We start from the raw sequence: 27848 nt of genomic DNA on the forward strand, positions 1-27848 counted from the left end.
TGGCCAGTCTGGCTGTGGGTCCTAGTTTTCTGATCCCAGGACCTCCTAGCCAGGCCAGTGGCTCCTTGGCCCCAGGCCTTTCCCTTCCATTACCATCCTAGAGGCTGCCAGGCACTTACTGGGCTCACAAGGAACAGGAAACATGGCCCCTGAGAGCTCACACTGTGGACGACACCTGCCCCCTTACTACCCTCAAGGTGCACAGGATGACTCAACCTCCCCTTCAGGAAATGCCTCTGAGTGAGGGGAAGCTGTACCTCCCTAGGCCTCAGTGTCAGAAGGCATTTGCAAATTAAAAACAAACTGGCCTGCAAGTTGGCCTGGCAGTTGGTGCCTGCAGAATGCTTGGAGAGGGTCACACTCCTGGGGAACACATGTGGGAGTTCAAAGATACCTGTGGTTGCTTTGAGGACTGAGTCCCCTATAAGGTACAACAGGGTTCAGAGGTGCCTGGAACAAGGCCTGGAGAAGAAGGGAATGGGTATGGGTGCCAAAGGGCAGGCTCTACTCAAATCCAGTTAAGAAGTCTGGTGAGGCCCTGGCTGGTTGGCTCAGTGGTAGTTGGCCTGGCATGTGGAGGTCCCGGTTTGATTCCCGGCCAAGGCACAGAGGAGTGCCTATCTGCTTCTGCACCCTTCCCCCTCTCCACTCTCTCTCCTTCTCCTGCAGCCAAGGCTCCATAGGAGCAAAAGTTGGCCCAGGCACTGAAGATGGCTCCATAGCCTCAGCCTCAGGTGCTAGAATGGCTCCAGTGGCAATGGAGCAACATCCCAGATGGGCAGAGCATCACCCCTGGTGGGCATGCCGGGTGGATCCTGATTGAGTGCATGTAGGAGTCTGTCTCTCTGCTCCCCGCTTCTCACTTCAGAAAAATTACAAAAAAAAAAGGAAAAAAAAAAAAGTCTGTCGAGTGGGTACATTCTATCGAGTGGCCTCTCAATGGCCCTGTGCTGCCTACCAGGCAGGTTTAAGGAAAGGCAGAAATGAAGACAACTGGGTGAAACCTTCCAAGTTTTAATGTAGGAAAGTCATTCATGTTAAAATAACAAACAAAATCAAGGGGTCAACCGCGAACTGCTCTTGTGGTGCCTGGGCTGTGGTGCACTCATGGAGCAGGAAGCAGACCAAGTATGCAGGCTTTGTAGTCTGGCTGGGCCCAGGGGTGCACCTGTCCCCTACCTGCACAGGGGTCATATAGGCTCTGGCTACCACGATCAATCAGGCCAGGGCTCACTCAGGCTTTTTGTCCTGATGATGCTATTCAGCCCTGAATCCAGCTTGCTCCAAGCTTTTTAGTTACACAGAAATAAAGTCAGAGGCCTGCGTGGCATTGGATGTAGCATCTGTAGACAGCAGAGTAGAGTCACCTGAGGCTGGAGGTCATTTCCAGCCCAGAACTCAGGACCTTGGGCTCACAACCTCAGCTTTAAGAGTACACCCCTGGCCACTGGGACTGCCCCTGGGCCCCATGTACTTGGTGCTACAGGCACGAAGCATGGCTACTGCACTCTTGTGGTCCTTGGGGAGGCCAAAGAGAGGGTGGTTCTCTGGCTTCTCTTATAGTCATTTTATTTAGATTCCAAACAAACCAAAGCAGAGAGAAGAGGAGACCACAAATTAATCCATCCACTTGAGCTGGGAACTCCAAGTCTCTGGCTCCAGTCAACAGGGCAGCAGACAGGGCCAGGGTCTGAGCCCCTCAGGGCACCTTTACCCCAGGCCTGCCCAGCAGGTGCCCAGCACCCAGTGGGGCCCCAGGGACACAATGCGATGGCCCCTCCACTCTGATGTAGAGAAAAACCCAGAACAAACAAAGGAAAGAAAAGGAAAGCGAGACCAAGGAGACAACGCAAGAGCGGAGCCACCTCCTTGAGGTAGTCTCGGCATCAGGAGGTGCCCGAGTGCCCACAGAGTCTGGGCCTGGTGAGGTAAAATCTGTAAGTTTATTCGGCGGGGGACATGGTGTCAGGACTCCTCATTGCCAGAGTCATCCTCATCGTCCCCAAAGCAGCTGTCAGCTTCGGCCTCAGCCTCGGCATCCTCATAATAGTCATCGTAGAAGAGGTCTGAGCCTTCATCAGGCGCTGGGGCCTTGGTCTTCACGCAGTACTCGGCCAGCGTGGTAGGCACCTTTACACCGTCTCGCTCTGCATCCACCTTGGTCCCCAGGACCTGCTTCCTGGGGGAGAGACAGGCAGGGCGTCAGGTAAGTTATGGCCTCGTCAGGATCCACAACCAGAGGCCTTTGGAAGGAGAGGCAACTGGGCAGTTTTGCTGACTTCTGCACTAGCCAGTGGTTTTCAACCTTTCTATAGTTGGGGACTGGTGACCTAGCTAGCTGGAAATGGAAATATGCAATGAATAAAGTTTTACCTTACTATGCATAATAGTGCAACACAGTACAAGCTGGTGCTTGATTTCCAAACTCTACATGTATGATGTATTGAATACTACATGAGTTTGTCTGAATGTTTTTTGACTATTGTGCATGATTTCTAAATGCTATGCACAGTGCAAAAGATTGTTCAAGTGAACCTACAAGTTCCAAAGATATCTAAGACAACCTCAATAGTATTTTCATCTGTGATACACGCTGATAAGTGGCAATCACCCTGAGCATAAGAAAATTTGACTAAAATCAATGGGTCTATGATCTTCACACATTAGGGTGGTTAACTCTTTTGTGGACCAGCACAGATCCACAGACTGGCGGTTGAAAAACAGCGCACTAGGCCTTGGGGAGGGTTCTAAGTGAGGTCAAGTTACAGGGAACTCTACAGCAGGGACCAAGGATCCTGGAAAATTGCTACAGTAGGTCAAAATGCTGGCATCAGCCTGACCTGGGTGGCAAAGTGGATAAAGCATCAACCTGGAATGCTGAGGTTGCTGGTTCAAAACCCTGGGCATGTCTGCTTAAGGCACATACAAGCAACTACTATAAATTGCTGCTTCCTGACCCTCCCACCTCCCCGCTCTCAAATCAATAAATAAAATCTTAAACAAAACACTGCCACCAAATTGTACACTTAAACTACCTGTGAAAATGGCAAGGGACAGGGGTTAGTTCTCCAGGGTGACAGGACTGGAGAATTTCCACCAGCTGAGGAACAGGAAGTAGTCAGAAGAGAGGAAAAGACAGTGGGACAGCACCCTGGGAGAGAGGGAAAAGCTGTGATGGGCTCATCCAGAAAGAGTGGACTCAGCAATGTACTGCTCACAAGGCAGCAGGTAAGCTTAGGGAAATACTCGTGTTTATAGTGAAAGGGAGGACATGTGAGGTGACAGAGGGTGATAGCATCCCATAGGACATACACCTGGCCAGCTGACGCCCTAGCCTCATCTGAAACTGAAACCTCACAGGACCAACCCACAGATGCTGAAACCTCTAAGCCCACGAGGGGCTCTGCCTTGTCACCCTGACAGATGTGCGGGAACACAGATGGGGACGGGCAAACAGGCAGAAAGCAGTCATCAGAACTACCCACATGGGCACATGTGAGCTGGCCCACAGGGAATCTGGGGAGATAAAAATAGTCTGGATTTTATTTCAGCACCACGTGGGAAGTGAAGAACTGGCAGAGAAGCAGGCCACATGGGCAGGATATGCTGCAAGTGCCACCCAGCACTCACCCTGCACCTCAAGGGTTGAGTACAAGTATCAAATGAGGCCGGCAGAGCAGGAGGTGTTTGCCAAGCACCTCCCAGGAGAGCTAGTGGGGGATTAGCGTTGCTGTGTCCATCACCGATCTTCATTAGTTCCACAAAGTGGAAACTATGATTCCCCAGAATAGAGGACAACTGTCCCAGGATGATATGGGGGACACAGAAAGGAAGAAGGGTGCACACTGTATGTTCATGGGTCCCCTGGGTGCTGTGAGTATGTCAGTTGTTTAGAAAATTGTTACATGGGCCCTGGCTGGTTGACTCAGTCGTAGAGTGTCAGCCCAGCATATGGATGTCCTGGGTTTGATTTCCGGTCAGGGGACACAGAAGCAGCAACCATCTGCTTCTTCATACCTCCTCCTTCTCTCTCTCTCACTCCCTCTTCTCCTCCAATAGCCATGGCTCAATTGGTTCGAGCAAGTTGGCCTCCACCTCAGGTGCTAAAAAAAATGGTTCTATTGCTGAGCAATGGAGCAAGTGCCCCAGATGGGCAGAGCATTGCCCCCTAGTGGACTTGCTGGGTGGATCCCGGTTGGGGCGCATGCAGGAGTCTGTCTCTCTACCTCCTCTCCTCACTTAAAAAAAAGAAAAAAGCCTGACCTGTGGTGGCGCAGTGGATAAAGCGTCAACATGGAACGCTGAGGTTGCTGGTTCAAAACCCTGGGCTTGCCTGGTCAAGGCACATGTGGTAGTTGGTGCTTCCTGCTCCCCCCACCTTCTTTCTCTCGAAAATGAATAAAGTCTTAAAAATATAAAAAAAAGAAAAAAAGAAAAAAGAAAAAAAAAAAAGAAATTTGTTATATAAAACACTACAGAACAACAAGCCAGAAAAACAGGCCAGACCTATGTAAGGAAGCCAGTACAAATTAGTCAGGGAAGAGGAAGGTACCACAGTACAGGTAGACTCAACACTACAAGGCCACTGATGCCCTAAACCAAATGTTGCACCCATTTCCATGTGTGCATGTAGATCTGCTCACACAAGCACACACACACATGTAGGTCAGGGAACTAATCAAATTGCAGAATAAAATGAAATGGAGACTCAAGAACTATTTAGAGATAGGGACTACTATAGTTGGTTTATTAAGAAGAAATAAAGCAGATTACAAGTAAGCACACACAGCCTTAAAGGTCAGGCACCAGGAAGCTACAAAAGGCTGTTTCCTACTTTTTAGGTAAGACCAGTGACTGCCATGGGGGAGGTGTTAAAGGAGGGGGAGAAGAGGGGACCATGGAGGGGTAGGAGCAAAGTTTCAGGTAGTGGAGATAGATCTGTACCTCAGCAAGGATGTGGCATGTTAACATCTAAACAAAGCTGATTAAAAAACCAGTTACAGCCTGATTTGTGGTGGCGCAGTGGATAAAGCGTCAACCTGGAAACGCGAGGTTGCCGGTTCAAAACCCTGGGCTTGCCTGGTCAAGGCACATATGGGAGTTGATGCTTCCTGCTCCTCCTCCCTTCTCCCTCTCTCTTTCTCCCCTCTCTAAAATGAATAAATAAAATCTTTAAAAAAAAATTTTTTTTTAAAGTGACAACGGACAGCCTGACCTGTGGTGGCGCAGTGGATAAAGCATCAACCTGGAAATGCTGAGGTCGCTGGTTCGAAACCCTGGGCTTGCCTGGTCAAGGCACATATGGGAGTTGATGCTTCCAGCTCCTCCCCCCTTCTCTCTCTCTGTCTCTCTCTCCTCTCTCTCCCTCTCTGTCTCTCTCCTCTCTAAAAATGAATAATAATAATAAAAAAAGTGACAATGGACAATGGACATAGCAGCTCACAGAATTTGACAAACAGAACAAGGGAGAAAGAACAGATCCCACAGCCCACAGAAAAAGCAGATGGTTTACACACCCAGGGCTCTAAACAAGGTTTTGTCCCTGGTTTGGTACCTGTACTACTGAAAATCCACTCTACAAAGTCTTTACAACATTGATCTGTTCATTCATGAGAGAAAAGCACTGGGAACAACTCAGAGAAGGCGAGGCTAGTTTTGGCAAATCCTTAAGTGACATGTTTTTATAACCAAGAAAAAAATATTTGTTTAGAAAAGCCTATTTTTGGCTTGACCTGCGGTGGCGCAGTGGATAAAGTGTCATGAGGAGCTCTGAGGTCACTGGTTTGAAACCCTGGGCTTGCCTGGTCAAGGAAAATATGGAGTTGATGCTTCCTGATCCTACCCTCCCTCTCCCTCTCTCTTGCTCTAAAAATGAATAAAATCTAAAAAAGAAGAAAAGAAAAGGAAGCTATTTTCCAAATATGCTGATACCATAATAGTTTTACTGTCTTTAAATAATGATTCAACCCTGGCCTGTTGGCTCAGTGGTAGAGCGTCAGCCTGGCGTGCAGGAGTCCTGGGTTCAATTCCCAACCAGGGCACACAGGAGAAGCGCCCATCTGCTTCTCCACCCCTTCCCCTCTCCTTCCTCTCTGTCTCTCCTTCCCCTCCCGCAGCCAGGGCTCCACTGGAGCAGGGTTGGCCCGGGCGCTGAGGATGGCTCTGTGGCCTCTGCCTCAGGCACTGGAATGGCTCTAGTTGCAGCAGAGCCAAGCCCCAGGTGGGCAGAGCATTGCCCCCTGGTGGGCATGCCGGGTGGATCCAGGTCGGGCGCATGCGGGAGTCTGTCAGACTGCCTCCCTGTTTCCAACTTCAGAAAAGTACAAAAAATAAAAATAAAAATAAAAAACACAAAAAAACAAGTGGGAAAGAAAACATTACACAAAGCAGTTTCAGTAATATGAAAAATGACCATCTGAAAATCTGATGGGGGATAGAAGCAAGTTGTGGAAAGTAATGTGCATGCCTGGACATGGGTCATGGAGCACCTAAAAGTGGACAGGCAAACAACATCTCATTTGCTGGATATACGTACACAGGCCAAATGTACCAGCAGAACCCCCATTTTCAAAGGCATTGCCTGGGAGGGAAGGGAGGCAAGGGGCAAAGGGAAGACTGGGGAGGATCTCTGGAGCTTGCTCCTGGACATCTGGGTGTCTAGTTCTGTGCTGCATTATGCCTGTGTGTGTGATACACTCACATCCCAATACAAGCACAGAGTGTGTGAACCTGCACACGAAGTGTCTACATACTGCATTAAATACATGTAGAACAGATACTTCAAAACACAAAAAGAAAAACATCCACTTTAAAAAAGAAAAAAAGGGGAAAAAAATGAGAGAAGCCAGGAAGATAGAACCAATGGACTGGGCTTGAATCTGCTTAGATCTTTCTCACCACACAGTGGCCCGTTTCCCCATTAGGGACTCCTGCCCTGTGGGCAAACGTGAGAAGCCAGGCTGATTTGGGAGCCCTTCCTTACCGGATGATGTCTGTGTACTCCCGGTCCTTGCCTTTACTCTCTTTCCATTTCCTGTACATCACAGAGGCGTCCACATTGGCTGGGGAGAAGGTGTTGGGTTCATTCAGTAGGGAGATGACACTCAGGAGGATGGTCCTAGGGGAAGGAGCACGGAGTCAGCAGAGGGGTGTTCACTGGCTGCACTACCCATCCTGGAAGCCGGTCGGATGTTGCAGCAGGAGCCACAGGTTGAGCATGGCCCCCTGGTGGATGCCATTTATGGGAGAAAGCACAAAAGTTCCAGCTTTGCAGCCTCTCAGACCTGAGTCACTGGTGTGTCCAGAAGCCAGCACTCACCTAGAGACCTCCTGGTATCCCCCCACCCCAAGAGAGACATGTGTCTAGACTCCTCACTTGGCCTGCCCTTTGCATTATGCCCAGCTCCCTGGACATGTGTGGACAGCCAAGCCAAGAACCACCTTCCTTTCACCTGAAACATGCCTCTTCTATGCCCTGGTGCCATGCCTTACAAGTGAGTCCCTCTGTGTTACCATCTCTTACTATGGCCTAGGATGGAATAAGGATACACAGGCAAGAAGGCAGGGTGCCAGGCCCAGGGACTTGGCCACAGGGGGCCTAGCCCAGTCAGAGTGAAGACGGAGGTAGTTAAGTTCACTGGGGATCAAGGAAAGAGGAGAGACCTCGGCGGAAGGCAGAGAAGGTAGTCATTATGGTCTGAGAGGTATGGACACAGGATTCCTGTTGGATGGGGCAGCGAGTGTCAGGAAATGAGGGGAGAGGTCAGCAGAGATGGCCCAGGACCCCCTGGGATCCCAGCACCTTGGCAGAAGATCAGTTTCAATAGATGCCACACTGCAAGGACCTGTGGCCCTGCGAGGACACAGGTGTATCTCCCTGTTTGTGTGTCTGGGGCTGTAGCAAGGAGGTCAGGAATGCTAGGAGGTGGAGGGTGGGGCATCTACCTGTTGACCAGCCTCACCTGACATTCTGGGTGGGGTTCCACCGCTCTGAGGGCAGCTCGCCGCTCTGGGGGTCATCGACTGGGGGGTGAAGAATGGAGATGCACACGTCCCCAGTCTGTGTGGGGACAGGAAGTAGGGGTCAGTGCCTACATCAGCTCAGTAAGCCGCACAGTGCCCTCCCCTACCCACCCCCATTATAGAGAGGCCAGGAGGATTAGGTGGGGAGAGAGGCAGGCTCACCTCGTAGATGTTGGGGTGCCACATCTTGGTCAGGAACCGAAAGGCTGGCGGGGAGTAAGGGTAGTCGATGGGGAACTTGAGGCGTGCCTGGGGGTGGGCAGAGAGCAGGAGGACTCAACAGGGCCAGCCCTATTGTCCCCTCAGCACTGTATATGGGTTCTGGCCAGATAAGACAGGCTACCCCTTGAGGACTCCACTCATAAACACATCAACAAGGACATCAGCCTGGGATGGTCACCCCCACTATAGAAGGGCTGCCTAGCTGGGACGGGCACTTATGAGTACACAAGGAACCCCACATGCTGCCCACACCCGCACAGCCCTGGGATCAGGTGCACAACAGGCTGCCTTGGGCTTCTTTGGGGTCATCTGAGCTGATCCCGGTCCCCACTCTGCTACTGGGGAGCATGGGCACCTGTCCAGCCTGTAAGTGGCCCAGGCCTGCAGTAGGGTCACGAGGCTGGTCCCCACGGTGGGCCCACACAGAAAACAGCTCCACAGACCAGCAGGAGCTTGGGGCCTTGGCCCTGGGACCCATGTGCCTCAAGCACAGTGCTGGACTCTCTGCCTCAGTTCCCAGGTTGTGGGGAGGATTAAAATAGATGTGTGTTCACTTGGCAATTCTTCCCGACACCTCCTGGCCTGGGCCCTGTGGGAGGAGATGAGTCAGTGCTGGGTGGATACACTCTTTGCCCACAGGTGTCCATCTTGGGGAATCAGGAAGGCAGACAAAAAGGTCACGGGGTAGACAGAGGAGGCCACATGATTGGGTGACAGAGCTACACAGTCTGAGTAGGTAAGTAAGCTTCATCTGCTTGCTTAAACCCTAAGTCTCAAACTTTGGGACATCCGGGCCAGGATCCTTACAGTGCCTCAGGCTCTCAGGGACAAGTAGCAGGCTTGCGGCCAAGCAGGACATCTCTGCTGGGTAAAGGCCACTCAAGGCATTTGGGTCAAGTCTCTGTTCTTGGGTGGGTGAAGAAGCTATTGGTCATGGCTGCAAAACAAATCTGTAACCTGGGTCTCAGCACTTGCCCTGTAGTCCCCCAAGCTCAGTGCTGGGCTTTCAAGTGACAACACTGAGAACGGCTGAGGTCTCCTCAGTAGAGTAGAACAGGCCTCCCCTGCCCCAAGCACCCACTAAGTCCCACCACGTCACGTCTGAGCAAACCAAAGGTCAAGTATGAAAGCACCTTGCCAAGGTCACAGCAGTGAAATGTGGAGGGGGGTCCAGAACCTGGTTTCTTTGGCACCCCTATAGCACACTGCACTGGCTGGGGGCCTGTCCTGGGCTGAGTGTTCCCATGGCTCAGAGAGAACTGGGGGCAGCTGGGTTGGGCCTCAAGGAAGATGCTGCAGGAAGTGGTTGGGAAGTGGTGGTGGCGTATGGGCACTTCCCATCCCTGCATTTCCACATCTCCTGTGGAAGAGGGTTTTTTCCCCACTCCCCACCTGACCACACTGGGACATGAATGGGAGGGTTGGGTGGGGGTCACAACTGCCCTGGGCTTCACACTGGCTTCCTTGAGGACAGACCCTGTGGCAACTGTGACCAAAGTCTGGCAGCGCTCCCTCCTCAATCCATTCTTTTCTAGGAAAATGGGATTATCTTCTAACACCATAGCCGCTCTACCCACAATCCCTTGCAATCACTTACTGGGCAACAGGTAGACAGCCACATACTATCCTCCTAGACCTGCAACCTTGTTTAGTACTGGCCTGGCTTCACCTAAGAGTAAGTAAGACTCATTATTCTGGATCTGAGGGAACCCTTACCTTCATCCTGTTGCCCGTGAAGCAGACAGAAAAAGCTGGGGAGGGGACTGGTTAAAACTTTCAGTAATCATTGGCCCTGGCCGGTTGGCTCAGCGGTAGAGTGTCGGCCTGGTGTGCAGGAGTCCTGGGTTCGATTCCCAGCCAGGGCACACGGGAGAAGCGCCCATCTGCTTCTCCACCCCTCCCCCTCTCCTTCCTCTTTGTCTCTCTCTTCCCCTCCCGCAGCCAAGGCTCCATTGGAGCAAAGATGGCCCGGGCACTGAGGATGGCTCTATGGCCTCTGCCTCAGGAGCTAGAATGGCTCTGGTTGCAACAGAGCAACGCCCCAGAAGGGCAGAGCATCGCCCCCTGGTGGGCATGCCGGGTGGATCCCAGTCGGGCGCATGCGGGAGTCTGTCTGACTGCCTCCCCATTTCCAGCTTCGGAAAAATGAAAAAAAAAACAAAACACAAAAACTTTCAGTAATCAGCCCCAAATCCGTTCCCTGCATGGGGAGGTCTGACTCCAAATGCGGAACACAGTCCAGGGCTGTTCACACTCCTCCTCCATCCAACCCCAGCAGCCCAGGAATATCCCCCCAACCCTTTCTCAGCAAACCAGTCTGTTCCCTCACAGACAATTAAGCAGGTGAGGCCAAAACATTAATCTAAAGTGCAAACAGAGACATCTGTATGGGCAGTGCTGCTCCCACCTCTCCCCCGCAGCCTGGCCTAGTTGTGGTTTCTACTCCCCACCCAGGCCTCCCAGCCAGGCAGAACCTGGCAGGTCTGAGCCAGGCTCTTGGCAGGATGTTGTGGGGTGTGTTCCTATGCTGAAGGCTCATTTCTCACCTCTCCCACAAGGAGACCCCTTGCTTCATCCCTCTGGTTCAAAAAGCCAAGTCCTACAATCTGAAAGGGGTCCTTTCAAGGCCACGTCTCAGCTGAGATCATGAGATTGAGAAAACTGCCTGGGTTTTGACCTGAGTTCTTTGTCACACCAGTCCCAGGGAAAGCACTAACCTCCCTTTTCTGATCCCAACAACAAAAGAGAACCGTGTGGAATTAAACCACCAAAGAGGACAGGAAAAACGGGCCAGGGCATGAGATTCTGGCCATCTGCTTAGTGGGATCTAAGAAAGGCCAGTTGAGATGAGAGGAACCCAAGCTTCTGAGGCCAGGGGCTGGGACTCTAGTCGGAGCCAGAAGCCTGGGGTCTATGGGGGTGCCTCTGCAGTGTGGCTCCCAGGGACAGGATAAAGGATGGGAGTGATGGCCCTACCTCAACCTTTACAGAACAGAGTACAGGTTATGTAAAATTCTGGATAAAGCTGAGAGGGCTTGGCCAACTCCTATCGGCAAGGGTGGCCGCTTTCCAAGCAGGTTCTGGCTGCCAAGGTGCCATCCAGGCCTTTGCTAGAATCTGAACAAGTGGTGAGCCAGACCGCCCTGCCCCCGTCCTACCTCACCTAGGTCGGTGCTCCCCAACAATAGTGCTTGCTGGTTCTGGGGAGGTCTCTGTGTCTCCTCCCGGCAGGGGCTGGGAAGGCAGCTGATGGCTGCTGGGTCAGCTAGGGCGGGGCGGAGGGAGGGGGCACCAGGGGCTGAGCCTTCCCAGGACTAAGGTAAGCAAGAACTCGCACCTAAATAAAACAGGAAGAATCCTGGGCCTCCTCTCTGGAGTGATTGAATCTGCTTTAGAGGAAACTGGGAGGTTCTCGGGGACCCTGGGGCCCGAGAAGGAAAAGGTGACTAAGAGATCTAAATGTCAGCGGAGGGCCTGGGCAGAGAGATAGAGATGGAACATCCCTCGAGAAGAAGAGTCGTGATGTTCTACTGGGCTGCGGGCTCACCTTAAAGTAGCCGCCTTCGTAGTAGGTGTTGGGGGGCCCGAAAATGGCCACCTCCCAGTTGTAAAGGTCGCCCTCGTCCACCAGGGTCACCCGGAAGCCCTCCACCGGCTCCTCCTGCAGCCCCTTGAGCTCAAGCAACAATGCCTTCTGCGAGCTGGGAACCAGTGGCCGGGCCATGGCGGTGGCGGCGGCGGCGGCGGAGGGGCCCGGTATCGCGGGCGAGCTGGGCCGCGGGACCGCTACAGGGGCGCGGGACGGGCCGGCCCGCGCGCCGGCCGGGGGGGCACCGCCGGGGCCGGCGCCGCCTTCCTCCTCTACGCCGCCGCCGCTGCCGCCACCGCCGCCCGGTGACCCCGAGTGCTCCACTCGCTCTAGCGCCACCGCCCGTCCGGCGTTCCCCTCGGCCTAGCCCGCGCGCCCCGCCCCGCGCTGCGCTTGCGCGCCGCCGCCGGGGCCCGACTACACCTGCGCGCTCACCTGCGGGGCACGCCGGGAAGTGAAGTCCCCCTCCCTCGGGCCGCCAGGCGCGCGTCGAGCGCGACAGCCAGGAGGGAGGGGGCCGAGCGCCCAAGCGCCTTGGTGCTTCGAACCCTTTTGGAGGCCGCCGCCACCACCCCCAGCTCGGATGAGCACCCCAGACGGCTGTGCGCGGGGAGTTGGGGAGTACTGGGCTGCGCCGCCGTGGCCCAGCCGGCTGGGTTTTGGAGGTCTTTTTTGTGACGTCCTCGGCGCGGGGCGGGGCTGGGGAATTAGGTGCTGGGCCGGAGCGGGGCGGGGTCCCTGTAGGGCGGCGTGTCCCGGTCGCGACTCTGCCGCCCTGATCCGGCTTCCTCACTCGTGAAGGGGACTTGTGGATTCTCTTCCCAGGTCGCTGGGGGCGACCAGAAAGGACGCCGGGCCAATGGTCAGGCGGGAGGACAAGTGAGAGCCCGCGTTGGAGCCCACTCACCCGGTCTTGGCGGGCCATGCCTCAGTTTCCCGTCTGTGGGGCTAAGGATAGGGCCCAGCTCTGGGCAGGTGCGAAGGCCCCGCGACGGCCGTACGGACGCGAGGAAGGTGAGGAGTCCTGAGCAGAGTCTTAATTACCACTTGGATCCACCAACTGGAATCAGAAGGGATGGATGTACAAGACGTTGTTCCACAGAGAAACTGGGGAAGCATTCAGTCCACTCCCCGTTTAGCACTCATTCGGTACCCATCCTGGCTGAATCCTGATTTATCCCTTACCCTGGATGGGCCCTAATCTCAAAGGTGGACCTTTGACTCCACCCAAGTCCTGACCTCTGCTAGCCCTCACCCAGTGCTTCACCTGAGTTCTGACCTGGCTGAGGCTCCAGGCCCAGACACCCATACACCACTTGCCAGGACATTTGGTCAGGAGAGTGAGGTGTGGTGCCCTTGTCTCCATCCTTCCACCTCTACAAGATGACAGCTCCCTGTGAGGGTGACATGTTGTGGCTTAGGCTTCTGGCTGTGTCTGTGGCCTTGCTAGCAGATGTCCTGGGTAGCCAACACCTGCAACACCTCAGGCTGCACCAAGGTGACTCCTTCCCCAAGATGCCCCAGAACCTGGTCCTTTGCCTTGCCCCAGGTGACAGACAGATAAACCTGTCTGGGGAAAGGAAAATAAGAAGTCAACAGTAGGGAAGTACGGAGAAGTCAGAGCCCTGGCAGAGCAGCAGCTCAAATGGCTGCCTAGCGCTGTATCTTGGCTTTCTCAACTATAAAGCTCTAGTCTCTCAGGCCCTTTGCCCTGCACACTGGGGATCTGGAGCGGGCCCCCTCACCTGTCAAATGGAGTGTTACCTTTGCTGAGTGGTCCAGGTGTTTTCTCACTGCCCATAAAAACCAATGTCATAGCATTAGTATGTGGCAGCTCATCAATAAATAGTAATTACATTAGCCCTGGCCGGGTAGCTCAGTTAGTTATAGAGTGTCGTCCTGTTAGCCAGGTTGCAGGTTCGATCCCTACTCAGAGCACATACAAGAATCAAGCAATGCATAAATAAGTAGAACAACAAATCTGTTTTTCTCTCTCTTAAAAGGCTACCACAACCCCACCACAAGCTGGTCTCACATGAGGCCTTGTTCCTCAGAAGCCTGCTTCTCAAGCTCTAAAACCTGTGGTGGTGGATGTCTAGGGTTTCTGCCTGCCTGTTTTCTGGCCTCGGCACTTGATTTTCCTCTGGGGTTTCCCCATCTGTCAATACGAGGGTAGTGACTTACCTTCCTCGCTGGGCCTTGGTGAGAGTCAAATAGGATGTCACAGGTCTTGAACATAGCTGTTTCTGTCATCACTGCCACTACCCTCTGCTGTTGACCTCTTTATTTGACCGCTGGGGAAACGGGCCGAGGGAGGAACTATGTAGAGAGCAGGGCTGGGGACCCAGTCTCCTTTCAGAGCAGTTGGCTGTACACGGCCTCCTGGGTCCAGGGCACCTCACTGGATTCCCCATTGCCCTCTCCTGCCATAAAGCTGTATCCAGGAGCACTGTGGCATTTCCAAGTGGCAAGTCTGGCCTCTGGGCAGTGGTGGGCCTGCAGGGTTGGCTGGCAAGCAGCTGGAGAACCAGTTCTGTGGCACAGGGGTTGGGAGCACACACACACATCAGGTCTGCCTCAGGCACAGACTTTATTACTACTGAGGAGAGGGGCTTTTGCAGGTGTGTGGGGAGGGGTGTCCACTTCTGGGGACCTTTGGCCTCCCCCCTGAAGGGGGCTAGAGTATCATTCCAGATCTAAATCTGGGTGAGGGCTCCCTGTACCGTGCTCCCTGCATGCAGAAACACTAGTCCTGGTCCCAGATTTATGTTCTGCCCAGGAATAAGTGAGCTAGGCCTTGAAGCATCTCTAGCTGTCTGGGTGGAGAAGGCAGGTGAGGTGTGAGGTGAGGCTCAGCCAACTGGCTTGACCTTGGCAATGAAAAGGGCAGCAGCCTTCTCCAGGAACTCCTCCCGGGTCATGGGGGAACTAGGCCGCTGAGCCACCAGGGCATGGTCCATGGCCATGGCCAGGCTGTCAGGCCCCAGGCGTGAGCCAGCCTCCAGGTAGTGAGCGGGAGCAGCAGCACCACTACTGGCCTGCAGGGCACCTTCCAGGGTGTCCAGCACAGCCTGGCCTATGCGGCGGTCAGCAACAGATAGGGTTGGGTCCTCCAGTAGCTGGTAGAGGGCGCCAGCCCGAGCCACAAACTCCAGCAGCACAAAGCAGGTGAGCATGCCAGCGCGGAAGACGTCCAGTGGCACAGCCTCATGGTCCCGGCACTGAATCTTGCGCAGTAGGGGTGCCACGACCTCCTCGGGGGCCTCCCCTTCTTGGCAGATGCGCTTGAGCAACTCGCTGTAGGTACGCCCATCCAGCCCCGGCTTCTTCTTGCGCCCACTGACACTCAGGCATTCATAGGCCACACTGACATTGTTGTTGAAGGCTGTCCTGCAGGTGAAGAGGAGCATTGGGCCAGCCCAGCAGAGTCCTTGGCCCCCATGCCTACCCACCTGCCTAGCCCCAGCTTCCTGTCCCCCTCGCTCTTCCTCCAATATGCCAGGCCTGGGCCTGATCCAGCCTCAGGGCCTTTGCACAGGTTGTGGCCACATCCTGGAATGCCTTTTACCCAGCTCTCTCCATGGCTCCCTGAGTCACCTTTCTGGTGGGGCCTTCCCCTACCTAATCCTCTCCTCTACTTTTCTTTGTAGCAGTTACCCCTGTCAAACTCACAATATGGTGTTCTTATAAGTTTATCTTTTCCATCTGAATGTCCAGGAGTCCACATCAGGGTTTATCTGTCAGTCACTGTACAGCCCCAGTGCCAGGCCCACTGCAGGTCCTCAATAGATATCTGCTGAATCAGTAGATGGGCAGCTGCCCCATGGGACCCTCCAGCTGCCCTCCTGACAATGACATTTACACTTACAGGTCATCACCCTTGGCCAAACACTCTGCTTATCCATTTAATGTGAGTTAACTCATCCCATTCCCCAACAGTCCCCCTGGGCAAGAGTTGGCAAACTACAACTGTGGGTAAATCCTACTGCCTGTTTTTGTAAATAAAGTTTTATTGGCACACTGCTATGTCAATCCACTGACATGTTGCTTGCGGCAGATTTCTTGTTGCAATGGCAGAGTCCAACAGTCACAAGAGATTGGCTTGCAAAGCTGACAGTACTTGCTATCTTTACAGAAGTCTGTCAACCCTCTCTACTCTTGGCTTAAGGTAGGGATCACCTTGTCCCATGAGGAACCTGAGGTCCCCCATAAGCCCTGGCCACACTGTAGGCTTCACAAGCAGAGTAGGGGAGCACTGATTGTGTGGGCTATGGGGTGAACCTGGGTGGCTAATTTACCAAGAGTCTCATTCTCATCAGACTGACTGCCTAGCACCCGGCCTGTGGCCCAGTGCTAGCATGGCTAGTGGCCTGTTACTAGTTCCACAGTCACAATTGGGAAGTAAGGTTCAGGGCAGTCTGATGGTTGGGCCAAGAGGCCAAAGAGGAAAGGGCCAACCCTAGGCTTTATATTCATCCTTTCTGGGAGCTCAGCTCCAAGGCAAAGTAAAATTCATATCAGATCCCCACACTTATCTCATGTGTGACCTGGCCACGTCACCTCAACTTTCTCTGTTAGTGTGCAGTGGGAGCCCACCAAATGCAGGCCAGCATATAGCAGGTGCCCAGTAAATCTGGACACTCTGGTCACTTCTGCTGCTCAGCACAAGGCTAATGGTTGGGTGTGTGAACTCGGTGAGCTATGTGCGTGGGTCAAAGCCCTGTTGCAGAGAAGGCAAGAGGGCCGGAGCCAGAGGTCTCTCAGCTGGGACCCATCCGTCTATAAACTCTTATTTTTGGGCCCTTTAGTGTTCTGGGTGCTTTGCAGTGAGACCATCCAGGGAAGCACTGAGGATGGTGCTAGATACTCATGCTCAACATTTATTCCCATGATTATGACTGTTACCACATAATAACCCTTTATAGGAGTTTTAAACTCTTTTCAACAGAAGGAAGTTGGGAAGACTCGGTGTGCCCATAACAGTTATCCATTGCTGCATAACTACTTAGCCCCAAACTTAGTGGCCTAAAACAGCAACAACAATTATGTTGTTTTTATGTGGCAGGAACTCGGGAGCAGCTTAGCTGGGGGGTTCTGGCCCATTCCTTTGCAAGGTTGAGGTCAGCATGCTAGCTGCAGCGTGGTCTTCTGAAAGCTCAAAGGTGGAAATGTTATCACATGTTGCTTAGATAGGAGGCCTGAGCTCCTGGCCCTGGGGCATCCCCATGGGATGGCTTGAGCACCCCCACACTTGAGCTGTCCCCCCATAGCACATGCTCCAAAGAAGTTGCTGTCATGTCCAAAACACCTAGTATTGAAAGAGGTGTGGGAGACAAGTGCATGCAGGAATGAATACCAAGAGATGAGGGTCTCCAGGTGTGTCTCAAAGGCTGGTCGCCACTATGCTGTCCGTCTCTCCACCCTGTATTTGCTTTGGTCACTGAAATGTCAATATGAATGATGTGCAGGCCATGTTTGATGGAAGTTTTCAGAGCCAGTGCACCATTCCCCATGGTTCACTCCCCACTGCCATGATATGTAAGCTCATAGCAGCCCCTTGATGTGAGGAACAAGCCTTAGTTGTGTTGAGGCCACTGAGGTTTGGGGGTGTTTTGTTCCTTTGGTGGGACACAGCTCACTGTGACTGGTATATTAGTGACTCAAGATCCATCCAATCCAACTCTGGGCCTTGAAACTTCTCTTCCAGGAACCTGGTTGACCTATCAGGGGGGCAAACATCTGGGTGCTTCTTGGCTCCCCAGGTGTTCACTGAGCACCTTCTATGTGCACACCTGTGTTCCTGGCCCCAGCCCAGACATGTGCTCAGGTCCTAGCCATTACCTCTCACTTTTCTCAGCTGAAGAATGAAGGTTGTGCCTCAGGAATCTCATGAGGACAGAAGAGTAGATTTGTGCTAAGTACTCAAGATTGTGGGGCATATGGGAGGGGCCCTGTGTGTGCTTGTCATTTGCTATAACCTGGGTTGCGATTCAGCCAGGCTATCCAGACTTCCTCATGGAGTAGGAAGGCATGCAAGGGGGTAATTACAGCCTAGCTAGTGAGATTAGAGCTATGAAGAGGATTGGGCAAGAAACCCAGAGGAGGGCAACACTTAACCTCTAGGCTGAGGCCTTGTAACTGCCTATCCTGGGGGTTGCCCAGCTAATGGTTTCCAGTCATGAGGGGTGCCCATGCCATCTGCTGAATCGTGGTGGTGGAGTAATCAAGAAGGCAGCCCGCGGCTGGCTCAGTGGTAGAGCATCAGCATGGTGTGCAGGAGTCCCGGGTTCGATTCCTGGCCAGGGCACACAGGAGAAGCACCCATCTGCTTCTCCACCCCTACCCATCTCTCCTTCCTCTCTGTCTCTCTCTTTCCCTCCCACAGCCAAGGCTCCATTGGAGCAAAGTTGGCCCAGGCGCTGAGGATGGCTCTGTGGCCTCTGCCTCAGGCGCTAGAATGGCTCTGGTTGCAACAGAGCAACGCCCCCTGGTGGGCATGCTGGGTGGATCCCGGTTGGGCGCATGCGGGAGTCTGTCTGACTGCCTCCCTGTTTCCAACTTTGGAAAAAAAAAAAAAAAAAAAAAAGGCAGCCCACTCTGGACTTGATGGTCTGGGCTCCATCTTGGCTGCATGGTGGGACTCTGGGCCTCAGTTTCCCTGTCTGTGAATTGGGACTGGGCACTTATTGAGGGCTCCATTCCTGTCAGCAGTTTGTGAAATATGTGAACATTTGTTCAAACAAAATATGAATATATTTATATAATGTCTCAGAAAGAGACACAGAGACTTTTCACTTTAGACCAGGGGTTCTCAATGGGGGTGATTCTGCCTCCAGGGCACACTGGGTAATATCTAGGGACATTTGTATTTGTCACACAGGGTGCTCCAGGCATCGAGGAAGTGGGGACCAGGGATGATGCTCAGCACCCCACAGTGCCCAGGACAGTCCTCCAGAGGTGATGTGAGTTGAGGAGCCTTGGCCTACACTTGTTGGTAGCTTATGTTTGTCTTCCTGGGTCACAGGGACCTGCTGGGCATGGCACTCTTATTGTTACTATTAGCAGTGTGGTGGATTAGAAGGAGGTCTAGCAGCCACACTGCCCGGGCCTGACTCTGGCTCTGTCCCTTCATGGTCATGCAGCAATGAGTCCAGATGACCCCTAGGGTTTGAGGCCAGTGGGGGGTAGGGGGGCAATGAGATGCAGCTGCAACCATCACCAGTCCTGCAGGCCAGCAAGCCTGACTCCTTGAGTCATGGACAGAGGGGTTTTGGTTGACTTCTCCCCAAATCTTTCATGATGACGTGCTCTAGAAGAGCCCAAGGATGGCCTGGTCAACACTGCAGCAGACGAAGCTGCCTAACCTTGGAGTACCTGTCTCCCACTCCTTAGACTTGTCTGGCAAGGCTTCTGCTCCTGACCCTTCAGGAGCAGTTAAGGGCCTCCTGTGTCCACTACTCACTCTGTCTCTGGGAGGATGTATCTACCACTAGCACCCACCAGGGCCCCTGCTCACTGCTCTCCCTCTTCACCTCTGCTGCTCCCGACTGCCTAGAGCAACAGCTTTAATGCCCCTGCAGTGTAGTGACTCATGTCCCCACAAAATGCGCACCCATCTGGAACCTGTGAGTGTGACCTCATTTGGAAATAAGGTCTTTGATAGGTAATCAGTTCATGATCTGGAGATAGGGTAAGGTGGCTCTAAATTCAATGCCAAATATTCTTAGAAGAGTCAGGGCAGAGATAGAGGAGTCAGCCGTGTAACGATGAAGCAGAGACTGGAGTGATGCTTCCACATGCCCAAGGATGCCCAGGAACTAAAAGAGGCAGAAAGGACCCTCCCCTAGAACCTCTGGAGGGAGCTTGGCCCTGCAACACCTTGATTTCAGACTTTTGGCATCCAGAACAGTGGGAGAATATATTTATGTTGTTTTAAGCCACCAGGTTTGTGGTAATTTGTGACAGCAGCCACAGAAAACTAATACAGTTTTCTGTTCACCCTAAATCCAACAGACTTCTCAGCCTTAATTTACTGGGCTATGGAACACAGGGCTGCCGCCAGCCCACAGGGTGCCTTTGTGTGAATTAGACAAAAACCCTGCAAAAAGCCTTCATATAGCCTGACCTGTAGTAGCACAGTGGAGAGAGTGCCAACCTGAAATGCTGAGGTCACAGGTTTGAAACCCTGGGCTTGCCCAGTCAAGGCACATATGAGAAGTAACCAATAAACAGCTAGCTAGAATGAAGCAACTACTTGTCTCCCTCCCCCATAAAAATCAATAAATCGCCTGACCAAGCGGTGGTGCAGTGGATAGAGCGTCGGACTGGGATGCGGAAGGACCCAGGTTTGAGACCCCCGAGGTTGCCAGCTTGAGCGTGGGCTCATCTGGCTTGAGCAAAAAGTTCACCAGCTTGGACCCAAGGTCGCTGGCTTGAGCAAGGGGTTACTCAGTCTGCTGAAGGCCCCCGGTCAAGGCACATATGAGAGCAATCAATGAACAACTAAGGTGTCGCGGCGAAAAACTGATGATTGATGCTTCTCATCTCCATTCCTGTCTGTCCCTATCTATCTCTCTCTCTGACTCTCTTAAAAAAAAAAAAAAAATCAATAAATCAAGTCTTAAAAAGCCTTCATATAAATATCCTTGTCTGTGATGTCTATGGGGTGAGTGGCTTGTGCATTGCTTGACCTAAACTGTACATAGTGGCCCTGCCACTGACTACTTGTCCTTGGAAGATGTTCTGGTATGCCACTCTCTTCTGAGGTTCCCTCCTTCACATCTGGTCTGCCTTCACATGCTTTTTTATGCGTTCTTTGAGGCTGGGGCTACTCAGGACTGGGGCCTGGGCTCTTCTCAGCTCTTCTGCGGACTTCATAACCCCTCCCAGTTGACAACCGCCTGTCCCAGTCGCACATCTCAGTTGCAGAACTGCCTGTCCACTTTCTTGCTGCGAGGTTCTCACAGACCCTTTATTTAAAATCCCCTAGCTACTATGGGAATGCCCCCCCATCTCAGTAGATGGCCCCATGGACACCTGGGATTGTCCTGCACACTCCCCTTCCACCCTGACCCCAGCAAATCCATCAGCTCAACCTTCATAGCATGTCCGAAGCCCCACTGACCTGCTCCTCTCTCCAGGTCTCTATCTCAGGGGTGGCCCCCGATCCCAGAAACCCCACGGCCCTTTTCTCCTGTGGTGGTGAGGTGGCTGCTCTGCTTGGATAGCCGCCCTTACACCCCTCCCACAGCTGAGCTCTTCTCCCAGCATCTCTGTGCTTTCCTTCTGTGGCTTGGACCTGTTACTCCAGAGTGCCTCCTGGAAGCACCTGGGAATCCCCTGGGAATCAGGCTTGGATTCCTCCACTTTCTGGGGTCTTCTGGAAGCACTCCCTTATAAAATCACATCTGTATGAATGCCTACATTAGGCTCTGCTTCTGGGGATGCTCTTAGACAAGACCCAGACCACCCACACCCAGCCAGTGACTTTGTCTGGTTGATACTGCTTTTCCGCAATCCACCTGATGCAGACCATGCATTCAACACATATTCCTCAACCACCTTCCATGGGCTCACACCTGTGGGGAAGGGGGGACGTGCAGGGCGTGGGAAGACACCATCCCCTCACCCCACCATACTTCAGCTGTGAGAAGGCTGAGGATCCCACATTACACTTGTACAGTCTCCAGGACAGTGCATCAGAGGCACCACCTTTTCTCTGCGTCACACCAGGCTCTTCCAAGATACCCCTCCAGCACGCTGGGTGCCTCCCTCTAAGATAGAGGCCTTAGGTGACTAGGTTGCCTTCTGTCCTCCACAGCCCAGACCTATATTCATATTCTTTCTAATGGTGATGTTATGCTCCTAACGAGCCATCTAGGAGGGACTTGGGAGGGCTTGCTCTCTGGGCTCCAAAAAGTTGGGTGGGCTGCAAGGGGGAACTCATTACCTACAAAAAGGCATCACAAAAGACGAAGCTGGCAGAAGCTATCGGGACACACGCATAGCACGCGAATCACCGCCAGGCTACGTCGGGGACCTACAGCTCATTGCAGTCCGGGTTCACCCCGCGCCAGGGAGACACCGCGGACTACAGTTCACAGCATGCAACACGCCTCAAGTGCTGGGCCCGGGGCGAGGAGCCACGCCGGAGCACGCTGGGAATTGAAGTCCCGTCGGGGTACCCTACCCGCCCAGGCCCGGCCCAGTCCCGCACCTCTGGGAGTGGTGAGCCAGGCGAAGGTGCCACAGAGCGCGGCCCAGGCGCTGCTGCTGCAGCAGGAGCTGGCCCGGGGGCTCCCCGGCGCCGCCGTTTGCAGGCGTACTCAAGCCCATGTTCTCGAAGTAGTTCGCCAGGAAGGAGATCGGTTCCTCGGGCCGTGCCTCCAGCACCTTCAGCAGAGCTGCGCGTAGCATCTTTGTCACTCCGACCTGCTGCAGGAAGTCCTCCTCGCTCTCTGCCGTTGCCGCCGCCCGGGACACCGACGGCCGACCGCTGTCTGTGAAACTGGCCGCAGGGACTATGGCCAGCCGCCGCTTCTCCACTGCCGCCATCTTAGCTGAGGGCAGCGGGACCGGAAGCGCCGCCATATTTCACCGTGCACTGGCGCCTCCTGTTGGCCATCTTTGTTAAGGACAAAGAATGCAGGCCACCCTTTCGCTCAGGTTCGCGTTGGCATTCTCCCTCGAATTTCCTCTGTACGTGTACTGGTCAACTTTCTTGGCTTAGGCCCAGCACCTGAACTTTGCCAGACTCTAAAATGGCTTCCCAAAGAAGGGCTTGGTTTCTGGCATGAAGCAGCATTGCTTGCCATCTTGGTAGTGGGCGAGTCCTTGCTTGGCATGGTTCCCTAGCAACCAGCCACCTCGCTTACCAAAGAAGCTTTGGCAGTGCTTGAGAGGGGATGGATCCACTTGGATTCCAGGACCGAGCGCTGCCCCGTCCCATTTTTCTGATTTTCGTCTTTGAGACTTTAAGCTCAGCTTGGCTTTTAGCCTAACTCAGTCTTGGTTTGAGTTAATAGCTCACCTTGTGGGGACCCTCCGTCCCAGCCACCCACCAGGCTGCATTAGGGGTCTGCTCTGGACTCCCACGGCCTCTAGTCCCTTGTGCGTGTTCGAAGATGAGTAAACCACCCATTGTCTCTATTTCCCCATCCCAGGCTGTTGTTACTTTGCCTCACCACCGGAGGGCTTTCTCACACTGCATGCTCAAGTGCTCTCAGTTTTCCCATGGCTCCCCAGTACCCACAGGCTCAAGCCCCTGGTATCTGCTGATCTCAGTTCTAGCATGTGTTTCAGCTCTTTCCCTTCCTTAGCTCCCTTAATAAGTCACCTTCTTCTGTGTCTACCCACACTGCCCCCCAATACATTTTTCGTTTCTTTTGATGACTTAGTTATTTTTGAAACTTCAGGGTCCCTGCATCAGGGACAGTAACAGCATTTGTATTATCCCTCCCCAAGCACACTCCCCCAGCCTGGGGACAGCCTGGGGAATTAATTGCCCAGGGTCCTCCTACCACAACAGAAGCCATTGAGGTCAGACCAGATGCTCTTTATTCTCCAGCTGGGGTAGGGCTTGCCAGGGGTTCCATGGAGGGGAAACCCAGCCAGCTGGGGAGCCCTCAATGTGCTAGCCATCAGGACAAAGGCCATTGGTCAGCCCTCATGCTGTCCAGGCCCACACATGCACCCAGAGCGTAGGGTTGGTGAGCACTGGGTTTTATAAGAACCCTGCAAACATCCTCCAGTCACAACTGAGTTGAAGGGAAGGCAAGCCACTTCAGGGGTGCCGGTGAGCCTGGCAGCGTTTCCACAGGCGATAGGCGAGGAACACCAGGAGAAGCAGCCCCAGCACCAAGGTGCCCACCCACAGAGCTTCCGACATTGGTGGGGAACCTGGAGAGAGAAGCATTGGGAGCCTGTATACCTCTTTGCAAGTTGTGGGGAGAAACACAGCAGAGCCTGCCAAGGGCTTCCAAATTTACAAATTCCCTAAAATAACAGCTTAGAACAGCGATTTTTAAAGAAAATATCTTATTTTTTACATTTTTTTTCTGAATGTGGCTACTAAAAAATTTGAAAAGATCTAAGTGGCTGTTTTCAGTTTTTATTCCACAGGCTGTTGTAGTCTCTAAAGGTCAGAGTTTAGAAACTGCTGTGAAATCTACTTAATCCCTGAAATTTGTATTCATTGTCATGCCAGGCAACTATAATCTTATAGTGTTGAGGAAGCCCACTGGAGAGTTGGGGAAACTGAGGCTGGGCAGGGCACCTCCTTGTCTAAGGTCTTTATGCAAGGCTTCCTCCCTCCTAGGCTCCCCCAATGCCCTCCTCAGTCCCCCAAACTCACAGAATTCTGGGAGTAGGTACAGACTGGCTGTCTGGCCCCCTGGATCTAGGCGACACTGGAACCAGCCCTCGGGGCTGCATCCGGCCCACAGCACAGTCAGGGAAGCCTGGGCCCCAGCCTCCCACCTCTCGTAAGCTGCCAGGTCGCTGGGTGCCTGGGTCCAATGCACAGTTATGTCAGGGCCACAGGCTGCTTCACACAGCAGCTCCAGACCCCCTGGTGCTGGCAACCTGTGGATCTCAGGGTGGCAGGGCCTGGTGGAGCTGTTTTCTGGCTTGGGGCCAGGACTCCCAGGGCTGTGGATGGAGTCCTGCTCCAGGGTGGTATCCCGGGAGGTTGTGATGGGGGGCTCCTGGGAGGTCAGGCTGTGCCGAACTGGAAAAGAGGGCAGCTGTTTTTCTTTCTGTTGCCCCAGTCCCCTTCCTTGCCTCAGTCTCTCCATCTGTACTGGGGGTTGGACCAGAACTTCTCCAAGTCCCACCTTGGGCCAGTTGGGCAAATTGCAATGTATCCCAGTGGGTAGGAGTGGGGTTGGTCTCTTGGGACCCCCTGACATTGAGAGAACTTCTGAACTCCTTGTCTCACTTTCCTCAACTGCAAAGGAGGTGAGAACCCCCCAACTAGGCCCATACATGCACCCAGAGCGTAGGGTTGGTGAGCACTGGATTTTATTATTATGAGACTGAGAGGTAGAGCGAGGGAAGGGCACATCTGACACAAATTGAGCACCTACTGTATGCCAGCGCCCATGTTAAATGTTACCATTTGTTCATCATTTGGCAAGTATTTATTGTGTACCTGCTATGTGCTGGGCACCATGATAACAGTTATTCATTCATTCAGAGGATATCTATTCAATACATACTATGCTCTAGGCACTGTTTTAGCCACTGGGAACACAATCATGAACAAGACACACATTCTTACCTTGGTGAAGCCAAGAGCAGGTAGATAGATAATGGAGAAAAAATAAAGAGGGCATCTAGGATGTCAGATGTTGATAAAAGGTGTCAAGAAACATTCAACAGGAGAGAATGGGTGTGTGTGTGTGTGTGTGTGTGTGTGTGTAAACATGTACATGTGTGAGGGGTAAGGGGAGGTCAGGAAGCCTCACTGGAAAGTGACCTGAGGGAGGTGAGTGAGGGAGTCATGGAAAGATCTATGGGAAGAGCATTCCCAGTGGAGGACACAGCACAGCAAAGGCCCTGAGGCGGGACTGTGCCTGTTGGAGGAACATTAGGAGGCCTTTTTAGCTGGAGCAGAGTGAGTAAGGGGGTGAGAGGGAGGAAGTGAGGGCAGGGAGGTGATGCACCAGGTCGGGCAGGGCAGGGCGTTGGAGACCCCGGGGGAAGACTTTGGCTTTTATTTGAAAAGAGGTGGGAGCCCTGGAGGACTATGAGCAGAAGAGGAATGGGGCCTAACTCAGGTCTTCACAGGCATCCTCTGGTGGCTGCTGTGAAGAGGACAGATTTGAGGGGTGAGGGTGGGGGTCAGAAACCAAGTTGGGAGGACAGGTATGAGACCAAATGGGGCCTGGCACAGGGTAGGTGCTCAGTAAATCCATTTAATGGATGAATAGACAAAACAATTGAGAAGAATCACTCTGGCTGCCCTAAGGAGCAAACTAAAGATGGAATGCAACTTTTCCACCTGCTGCAAGTACTCTGTCTAGATGGGGAGCCAGCCGGTGAGGGGCAGAACCAGGATTCCAGAAAAGCCACTGATCACTGCTCATCAAGGCTCATAGGAGCTGGGTGGCATGACTTCCCCCAATTCCTGGGAGACATTAAGGCACAAGGCAGTCAGGACCCTGAAGACTCACCTGGAATGGGCAGGCGGTGGCTCCGCACCAAGCCAGGCAGCCTCATGGTCGCCTGGCAGTGGAGGGTGTGTGGGACAGGTGTCCCCAGGGTGGGCAGCAGCCAGCGCTTTGTCACTTGGAACAGCAGGTCCTCGCCCTCCTGGGGCTCCTCCTCCTCATCCCGGCCCAGGCTCTGCACTCCCTCCAGTTCCTGGTCCCCCAGGAGCAGGGACAAGGAGAGGGCATCAGGGTCGGCAGGTGTAACGTTGTGGGCCGTGCAGGCCAACTCCTGGTCCTGCTTGGCCTCCAGGGCCATTGGGGAGACAGTCAGCTGGTTCGGGAAGGCTGTGTAGGGAGGGTTGGAGGGGGGTGGGCTGAGCCCAGAGGATCAAAACGGCCCTGAAGAAGAGGGTATGGGAATGAGGCCAAGCGGGAAGTGGGGACTGCTGGTGCACAGGAATAGGGAAGACTCATTATTCACACCCTGCGTGGCTAGAATATAAGGTGCTAGAGAAGGGTGCAGAGCAGAAAGGGTGGTCAGGAATGGGGGGGGAGGCTTGGGAGTGAGTTGGGAGCAGGGCAGAGAAGGCTGGGAAGCCTGAAGGGAGGGATGTCGGAAGGGCGAATGGATTGCAGAGCGACTAAGGAGCTGTGAAGCAGGCTTTAAGCTGGAACGGGGTGGGCAATCCGGGAAGGCTCCTGGGAAGAGGTGGCAAAAGGACAGAGATAAAGCAGAATTGCTAGGTGGGCCCGATTTGTGCGAAGGCGGCGAGGAAAGGACGGGCGGGGGCTCACCGAACACCAGGAGTTCCACGCTCTTTTGGAAGGTGAGGTTCCCGCAGGAGCCCACACATATGCGGGTCCCCGCAGCCGACAGCGAGGCGTTGCGGACGGAGAGGACGCTGCTGCCGGCGCCGGAGTGCACTGCACCCAGAGTGGTGTCCAGGCCCCGCCACTGTACCGAGGAGGCGCTGTGGCCCGCGCAGGCCAGGCGGCAGGTAAGCTGCCTCGACTCGCCCACGGCCACCGCCACCACCGGCTCGTGGGGCTCCACCTCCAGGGGCCCACCTGTGGGCAGACGGCGCTCTGAGCCCCGTTCCCCAACCCACCCCGCGCACCCAGCCTCAGACTCTTGTCCTGAGCTCTCTCTCTGCCCGAGCCCCTAAACCTCTTAGCCCTGTCTCCCCCAAGACGGGCGTGTGAAGGATGCCCCATCACCCTCCCTGAATCTCCCCCACCGCCCCTGGCCCAACCCCCTCCTCTCTCAGAATACCTTCTTGTTATCTAAGCCCCTCCCACCCCACCCCACCCCACCCCCGCCTCGGAACCCCCTTCACATCTGCTCCCTCCTCTTTCCTAACGCCCCTTCCCCTCTCGGAGTTTCTTCCCCTGCTCACCGAGGCCTTGCTGGAAGAGCCCCATGAAAAGGGAAAGCAGAAAGGCCAGGCCCTGTTCCATGCTGGGTCCTCTGCTCTGTCCACGGCCCCCGGCCCTCGAGGGAAGTGGCTTAAATAGTGGTGCCTCTGGCTCCTTCTCGCCGCCCTACAACCCTGCTTCCCGCCCCCTCTTCCAGCTGTTCCGAGGGGGTTTCCCGAAGGGGTTTCCCGTCCTGACCCGCGACCCTGGAGGCGACAGAGAGGCAGGGGCTGGGGGCCAGAAATGGGGATGCTGGGCCGAGGCCACAACAGATGGGTCGGAAAGGTCTGGGTCAATACCAGGTCTCATTTTCAGAGACGGGAAGATCCATCGGAAGATGGAGCGGGGGGTGTGCGGGTGTGGGGGTGCGGTGACCGTCGAGGTCAAGTGAATGGAAAACCAAACCCGCTCACACCCGGTCGGCAGAATCTGACCTTCACTGCCCC

The 27848-nt window shown here is 53.9% G+C and overlaps 3 protein-coding genes across 7 annotated transcripts; all 3 read right to left on the reverse strand.

Moving 5' to 3' along the window:
• Window positions 1-998: 998 nt before the first annotated feature.
• Window positions 999-12215, reverse strand: CDC34 (cell division cycle 34, ubiqiutin conjugating enzyme). 3 transcript variants are annotated; one of them, XM_066278425.1, is made up of 6 exons: window positions 11792-12215; window positions 8185-8271; window positions 7962-8059; window positions 6983-7117; window positions 4264-4405; window positions 999-2179 (listed from the first exon to the last, which is right to left on the reverse strand). In XM_066278425.1, exons 1-6 carry the CDS (start codon window positions 11966-11968, stop codon window positions 2078-2080), a joined length of 741 nt encoding a protein of 246 aa, XP_066134522.1. In that variant the 5' UTR covers window positions 11969-12215; the 3' UTR covers window positions 999-2077. The 3 variants fall into 3 exon arrangements, with proteins under 3 accessions (XP_066134522.1, XP_066134531.1, XP_066134539.1); XM_066278442.1 differs by lacking the exon at window positions 999-2179 and adding an exon at window positions 3104-3151; XM_066278434.1 differs by lacking the exon at window positions 4264-4405 and having other exon boundaries at window positions 11792-12210.
• Window positions 12216-12538: 323 nt separating this feature from the next.
• TPGS1 (tubulin polyglutamylase complex subunit 1) lies at window positions 12539-22576 on the reverse strand. Of its 2 annotated transcripts, XR_010731477.1 has the most exons (3): window positions 22050-22576; window positions 14018-15223; window positions 12539-12893 (listed from the first exon to the last, which is right to left on the reverse strand). XR_010731477.1 is itself a non-coding variant. In XM_066278413.1 (2 exons), exons 1-2 carry the CDS (start codon window positions 22421-22423, stop codon window positions 14686-14688), a joined length of 912 nt encoding a protein of 303 aa, XP_066134510.1. In that variant the 5' UTR covers window positions 22424-22576; the 3' UTR covers window positions 13970-14685. The 2 variants fall into 2 exon arrangements, 1 of the variants encoding a protein (XP_066134510.1); XM_066278413.1 differs by lacking the exon at window positions 12539-12893 and having other exon boundaries at window positions 13970-15223.
• A 782-nt stretch (window positions 22577-23358) lies between these two features.
• Window positions 23359-27508, reverse strand: MADCAM1 (mucosal vascular addressin cell adhesion molecule 1). Of its 2 annotated transcripts, none has more exons than XM_066278398.1 (5): window positions 27384-27508; window positions 26782-27054; window positions 26008-26331; window positions 24311-24560; window positions 23359-23731 (listed from the first exon to the last, which is right to left on the reverse strand). In XM_066278398.1, exons 1-5 carry the CDS (start codon window positions 27442-27444, stop codon window positions 23584-23586), a joined length of 1056 nt encoding a protein of 351 aa, XP_066134495.1. In that variant the 5' UTR covers window positions 27445-27508; the 3' UTR covers window positions 23359-23583. The 2 variants fall into 2 exon arrangements, with proteins under 2 accessions (XP_066134495.1, XP_066134491.1); XM_066278394.1 differs by having other exon boundaries at window positions 23362-23731; window positions 24186-24560.
• Window positions 27509-27848: the final 340 nt, after the last annotated feature.

The sequence above is a fragment of the Saccopteryx bilineata genome, chromosome 1 (genome assembly GCF_036850765.1).
Source record: "Saccopteryx bilineata isolate mSacBil1 chromosome 1, mSacBil1_pri_phased_curated, whole genome shotgun sequence".
In the NCBI taxonomy this organism is placed as follows: Eukaryota; Metazoa; Chordata; class Mammalia; order Chiroptera; family Emballonuridae; genus Saccopteryx; species Saccopteryx bilineata.

Bases quoted from the DNA above. Each gene is read 5' to 3' on its own strand.
- MADCAM1 (XM_066278394.1), bottom strand. From the start codon at position 27,444: ATGGAACAGGGCCTGGCCTTTCTGCTTTCCCTTTTCATGGGGCTCTTC. The intron at 27,055-27,383 runs GTGAGCAGGGGA...GTCTGCCCACAG, and splicing joins GCTCTTCCAGCAAGGCCTCG to GTGGGCCCCTGGAGGTGGAG. The intron at 24,561-26,007 runs GTGAGTCTTCAG...CCTCTTTTCCAG, and splicing joins CCACCGCCTGCCCATTCCAG to TTCGGCACAGCCTGACCTCC.
- CDC34 (XM_066278425.1), bottom strand. From the start codon at position 11,968: ATGGCCCGGCCACTGGTTCCCAGCTCGCAGAAGGCATTGTTGCTTGAG. The intron at 7,118-7,961 runs GTGAGGCTGGTC...TCCTTCCCCTAG, and splicing joins AACCCCACCCAGAATGTCAG to GACCATCCTCCTGAGTGTCA. The intron at 2,180-4,263 runs GTCAGGCTTTTT...TCTCTCCCCCAG, and splicing joins TATCCACTGCGCCACCACAG to GAAGCAGGTCCTGGGGACCA.
- TPGS1 (XM_066278413.1), bottom strand. From the start codon at position 22,423: ATGGCGGCGCTTCCGGTCCCGCTGCCCTCAGCTAAGATGGCGGCAGTG. The intron at 15,224-22,049 runs GTGCGGGACTGG...CTTCACCTGCAG, and splicing joins CTGGCTCACCACTCCCAGAG to GACAGCCTTCAACAACAATG.